General features: G+C 55.8%; 1 protein-coding gene across 2 annotated transcripts; it reads left to right on the top strand.

The window, feature by feature from the left end:
* Window positions 1-90: 90 nt before the first annotated feature.
* Window positions 91-4,231, top strand: LOC105480464 (uncharacterized). 2 transcript variants are annotated; one of them, XM_011739379.3, is made up of 2 exons: window positions 91-883; window positions 1,288-4,231. In XM_011739379.3, exons 1-2 carry the CDS (start codon window positions 235-237, stop codon window positions 4,197-4,199), a joined length of 3,561 nt encoding a protein of 1,186 aa, XP_011737681.1. In that variant the 5' UTR covers window positions 91-234; the 3' UTR covers window positions 4,200-4,231. The 2 variants fall into 2 exon arrangements, with proteins under 2 accessions (XP_011737681.1, XP_011737682.1); XM_011739380.2 differs by having other exon boundaries at window positions 539-678.
* Window positions 4,232-6,189: the final 1,958 nt, after the last annotated feature.

Genomic DNA, 6,189 nt, shown 5'->3' with positions numbered 1-6,189 from the left:
CTGGTTTCTCACACTCTGTTATCCCCAGGTCACTGTGATGTCACCCCCTCCCCAGAGCCACATGTCCCTGAAGCCCAGGACCAGTATCCTGCAGGGTTAGGGATGGGAGCAGCAGGGGTGAGGGTGGGTCCTCTGCTCAGAATCTTCAAGTCAATCCCCAGGGGGCTGTGATGTGTAAGGTCACCATGGCAATGGAGTGGGGGCAGGGCACCTAGGGCATGGAGCAGAAGGACTATGGAAGCCACCAAGAAGGTGGGGGGCCCTGATCCATCGGGTCCCCAGGACCACCCCTCAGTCAGCAGCCAGCAGCTGGGGAGTGGCCTCAGAGGGTCTCAGGGACCATGGATAAGCTCAGAATCCCTATACTTCAAGCAGGGGTTGTCATTGTCTACCGAGACCATCACTGATGGCGCCTGTGGCCCAGCCTCCCAGGCCTGCATCCCTGAGCCCATTTGCCAGCTACTCCAGGATCCTGCTCTTGTTAGCTCCCGGTGCTGCTGTAAACAGGCCTCCCAGGATGCCCCGAGACTCTCCTCCACTAGCGTATCTTCAAGCCCCATCGTGGGAGCCCAACAACATCTCATCATGGAGGATGTGACCCTGACCTTACCAGTGTGCACGCACAGTGACAGCACTAGTGACATAGCCCAGCGTGGACCCTGCTGCCTTCAGCTTCAGGTGCAGAATTTGGGGGAAGGCAAGCCTCCAGCTAAGGTCCTGGTAGGCTGGGGCAAAGGCCCCTGCAGCTCCGACCAGATAGCCTCCTTGGGCAGCAGGAAGAGTTGGTGGGTACCCTTCCTCCTCCCAGGAGAGAATGGTGCTCCCAAAGCCCAAGGTGCTCTTCTGGCTCCAGCTCAGGATCTAGCCCAAGATCAGGACCAGGGTAAGTGTCCAGCTCAGACTGCTGCCCTAGTTACATTTTCTTTTCTTTTCTTTCTTTCTTTCTTTTTTTTTTTTTTTTGAGACGGAATTTTGCATTTGTTGCCCAGGCTGGAGTACAATGGCGCAATCTCAAGCCCACTGCAACCTCCACCTCCTGGGTTCAAGCGATTCTCCTGCCTCAGCCTCCCAAGTAGCTGGGAGTACAGGTGCCCGCCATCACACCCAGCTAATTTTTGTATTTTTAGTAGAGACTGGGTTTCTCCATGTTAGTCAGGCTGGTCTCAAACTCCTGACCTCAGGTGATCCACCTGTCTTGGCCTCCTGAAGTGTTAGGATTATTATAGGCGTGAGCCACCGTGCCCGGCCTTACACCTTCTTTTCTGTCACTGATTCCTCCAATTCCAGCTTGGGCTACGACTCCAGCTCTGGATGTGACCCCAACCCCCACTGCAGTTGAAACTGCTACCCATACCATTGACCACCTGACTGACACCACTGCAGTCACCAAGGGCCCATCTCAAGACCTCTTTCTCAGGAAGTGTGGCAATCAGTGGTCAACTGTCTTGGAGTCTTCCAAAATGGTCGCATCTTGCCAGGACAAAGTGAATCTCCACTCTAAAGAGGAGCCTTCCACCCCAGTGCCTAGTCTAGAAGAGCGCCCAGACCATGCCCAGGAGGATGAGGTTACCAGAAGGAAAGTGCCAACCGAGGAGGCTGAGAACCCCATGAAGAAACTTCCAGTCTCTACCTCCAGGCCAGGCAGCCCAATGCCAGGCCCAGAGCCCCCAGTTATCTCCAAGTCCCATAGGAGTAGCCAGGAGATCTGTAGCTCTCAGCCACAGAAGCAGGCCCCCAATGTCTGTGAGAATACCAACTCTAATGTGCCACCATCTGCCTACGAAGTAACCTGCCACAAGCAGTCCCCATTCCAGTCTCTGAAGGAAGCCATGCAGATCCCCCTCTCCAGTGCCCCAACCTGCCAGCTTCAGGAAGCTGTGGAAGACCGTGTGCTGGGATTTGATATGGCCACAGGCAGCACCAGGATGGGGCTGCTGTGTCATGACCCTGTGGGCTCACGGGCAGTGCTTGTGGGCCTCATGCCCAGCCACCCATCCATCTATGTCCCTGAAAATATGCTGTCCACCCAGCTGTTGGCCAAACCCATCCTGTCTCCTGACAGCAATCACTCCAGCTTTTGGTCTATCACACCCATGCTGTCCAGCCCAGTGCCCTCCAGCCTCCGAGAGGTAGCCCTGCTTCCCAAGGAGGCCAGGCTCAATCTGGAGTCATGGGACTCCCCTGGTACTGAGACACCCATCAGGGTTGGGATGCTCACTGGGCCTGTTCCACTGGGGATGCCCCTCCAATTTGATGAGAGGATACTGAGCCATGTCCCTAATACTAGCTGGTCCAAGCCTGATGGTGAAAAAAATGAACCTAGTCATACCATCTGGATGCTAGACCCTCCCATGGCACCCTCTAGGATGCCAGATGCCTCCATAGTCCAGACCAAGAAACTGCAGTGGATTAACTCAGAGCCTGCTGCACCAGCCAGTACCCAGGAAGTGCCCAGATCCCTCCTCCAGGAAGACATAAGCAGCCAGGAAGAGGTCATTCCTGCTCACCCTGATAACCCTCAGGCCAAAGATGCTGGACAGACTCTCACTGGGCAGATCCTCCTTGCTAGACAGCCACCCCTACCTGAGCACCCTCTTACTGATCAACCCCCTCTCACTGGGCAGACACCCCTTGCTAGGAATCCCTCTTTATCTAAAGAACCCCCCATCACCAAAGAGCCCACTCTTTCAAGATGGTCTCCCAACCCTGGAGAACCTGGCCAGGTCTCTACCCAGGAAGATGAGCCCTTAGGCCTGCCTACTCATGTAGGGATATTTCAGGTGCCCCTGACCCCTGAGGAGACCTGTATCTATATAAGTAGAAACAAGGTTGGTGTCAGTAATACTCAGCACTCCATCATGCATCAGCAGCAACCTGGCAACTCCCCTAGGGCCCAGGAGGAGCAGCTTCCCTTGATCACATTTACCACACCTGGCACTGGACGCAAGGTCTTGCCCATGGCCATGGTGGCCACTGAGCCCCAGAATGCCCCATTCAAGCTGACAGCTGAGGATCTTACACGCTTATCAGTGGTTGCACACCTTGGCCTGCCCTGCAGGGCCTGCTATGAACTGGTGTCCACCATGGATGCTCTGCCAGTTCGGTCACCAGTGCTCTGCTGCCACTCACTGGGACCCTTCGAGGACGTGGCGGCCGTGGTGATTGATACAGGCACAGGATTCACCAAATGTGGACTGGCTGGAGAGGACCATGTCCTCAGTGTCGTACCCTCACAAGTTCAGCTGCTGCAGCACCCAGCCCAGGGCCAGCCACTGTATGCAGTGCCTGAAAACCAAGAGGGATTCTATTCAGTGCTGAACCGAGGTGTGGTCTATGACTGGGATGCACTAGAGGTGCTATGGCAACACCTGTTCTATTGCAGGCTGGGTGTGCAGCCTGAGAAGCTGGCTGTGCTCATAGCCGACTCACCCATCTCACCACACACCAACCGAGAAAAGGTGGCTGAAATACTCTTTGAGCATTTCCATGTCCCAGCCATGCAGACAGTGCATCAGGCCCTGCTGGCACTCTATGCTTATGGACGTACCACTGGGTTGGTGCTGGGCAGTGGCCATGGTACCTCCTATGTGGCACCCATCCTTACTGGGAATCTGGCCCCACTTGACACCTACCGGCTGGATGTGGCTGGTGCTGACCTTACTGACTACTTGGCCCAGCTGCTGCAGAGAAGTGGCCACTCACTGCCCCAGGTAGGACTGATCAACCAGATGAAAGAAGCCTGCTGCTATGTGGCCATGGATGTGGCAGCTGAGAGGGCCCGCACCCAAGTGCAGGCCCAGGTGAACTTTGTGCTTCCAGACAAGCAGGTTATCACGCTGGGTTCTGAGCGCTTCTGCTGCCCCGAGGCCCTCTTCCAACCCAATCTGATAGGTCTCAACCAGCCGGGCCTCCCACAGCTGGCCCTCCTAAGCATCAGCCGGTTGGAGGCCAAGCAGCAGGAGCAGCTACTGGCCAACGTGGTACTGGACGGTGGCAGCACCCTCGTGAGTGGCTTCCCCGAGCGCCTGAGACAGGAGCTGGGCCCTGGTGCCGCTGTGCTGGGGTCTCCCCACCGTGCAGTTGCTGCCTGGCTTGGGGGCTCCATCATGGCATCCCGCAGCTCCTTCCAGAACCTGTGGCTCAGCCGCCGGGAGTATGAGGAAGAGGGCCCATGGGCTATCTATAAGTACCAGCTGTAAGCAGATAAAAGTTCTGGTTCTGCTTGCTTTAAGCGCCGTGGCATGTTTCAGCCACAGGGTGGTGTGGGAAAAGCAGGAGTCCAGGCATGGGGTCATGGATAGGGGCCCTGGCTCTCCCAAGGCATGCTCTGCCTCTGCACTCTGGAACTCCATGGGCCCTGGCAACCTACCCTTTCTAGACAGCCCTGGAGCCCCTTGACTGGCATTGGCTCTGATCTGGTCTGACCTTTACTGCACCCCAAGGGCAACCACAGAGAGTGGCTGCTGTGGGTTTTGCCCCGTTGCCCTGACGACAAGTGCAATTACCCTTGATTGCCAGCTTGTTGCCATGGCAATTTCAAACATAATGTAATAACCCACACAGCCTGGAGTGAGTCACAGGGTGGGGGGTGGGGGGGTAGCCCCCTCCCCTGGCTCCAGAGGAAAAGACTGCTTGCCTTCCCTATTGTGGGCCCTCTTCTAGGGGCTGAAGCCAAGCAACATGGACAACAGTCAGGCAGTTTCAAAGATGGCTGGGGGCCTGGGGCGGGAGGGTTCTCTCAGAGTTCAGGCTTCTTGGGAGAGCTGCACTGGTAATCTAGGTACCTCCTACAGTCTGAACCTTTGCTGGAGCTCTATGCTGGGTTAGCAGGGGCTTCTATCAGCCAGCCAGAATCTAAGGGCATGGGAGTGCTGGCCTTTGGTACCCTAGGGCAAGGAGTTGGGGGCGCAGATAAGTCCTGAATCCTGGGTAGGGCGCCCAACCTGAGCTGGGGGATGAAGTTCTGTGGATACTGAGGCTCACACCTTATTATGCCACTCGGACTTTCTAGCTTTGGTGGGAGCCAGAACTATGAACTTGGGCCCTCTTCTCCTCCTCAGCCTCCCAACCCAGGCAGCCCCTGTCTTCAGGGAACAGGCCTCCTTAGGAGTATCCTCATAAAGGCTACTAGGCAATGCCAATCTCAATTGCCTCTGCTCTTCTTCCAAACTGTGCTCTGTGCTAAAGGACTTCCTGCCATCCCTCTGGCCAGTGGAGTGGTAAGAAATCATGTCCCCTGACCCCATCTGGCTTTGAATAGTAGAAGTAAGAACAAAGCTCAGCATTGGTCCAGTCCCTGCCCTGGAAGAGCTAAGAGGATGGCATTCAGCTGGTGTTACTATCTCCTGCCTGAAAGGCAGCTGGAGGTGAAGCCAAAACATTGAAGCCGGTCCTACCCTGCCTGTGCCTTCCTGTCTGGGGGCTGAGGGATAAGCCATGGCTCAATCCTAGCCTTGGGTTCTTGTCTTCAGATTGCCCTCCACAAATGGCAAAGACTTGTCTATCTTCACATACACCAGAGATCAAGGGGCTGCTCTGGTGGGGAGCCTGAAAACAACCAATGATGTAGGGTCAGCACAGACCCTGCCCGCCCCTGGACATGGTCCAGCCCCCTTCCCATGTCCGGCTCTCAAAGCCTGATTCAGTCTCCACAATCCTGAGACTTGTGTCAGGCAGGAAAGGGACTGACAACTCCAGGGACCAGCTACAGAGTCCACACACACGTGCCAGCAAGCATGCCTGGGTGCACAAAGAATGCAGACACACGTGCCCCTGGGCACCATTGCATACACTATGCTGTTGCATCTCCCTTGTCAAAAGACAGCATACACACACATACACGTGTGCACACACACCCTGCCACGTGCTCTCACCCACATGCACAGAGCGTGCTTAGGACCAAGAAGAGGTGGAGTACTGCCAGCAGCAGGCAGGGCGCTAAGAAGCCACCCCTTCCCCTGCCTAAACATCCCCATTCCAGCTTCTCCTTGACCCCATGCCTGGATAGCCATGACCCTCAGGAAAGACAGAAAACAAGTGTGTGGCATGTGTGGGGTCAGCAAGCCACAGCTTGGCTACACCATAAAACTCAGAGACCCATTGTTTCAAGAATAGTGGGCAGATGGCAGGAAGGACTCAGTGCCAGGCCATTCATTCACTCTGCAGACATCAGCCGAGCATACTGATATG

Source organism: Macaca nemestrina, chromosome 2 (genome assembly GCF_043159975.1).
Source record: "Macaca nemestrina isolate mMacNem1 chromosome 2, mMacNem.hap1, whole genome shotgun sequence".
NCBI lineage: Eukaryota > Metazoa > Chordata > Mammalia > Primates > Cercopithecidae > Macaca > Macaca nemestrina.
Note: the sequence above shows the minus strand (reverse complement) of the source record. Positions and strands in the feature narration are given on the sequence as shown.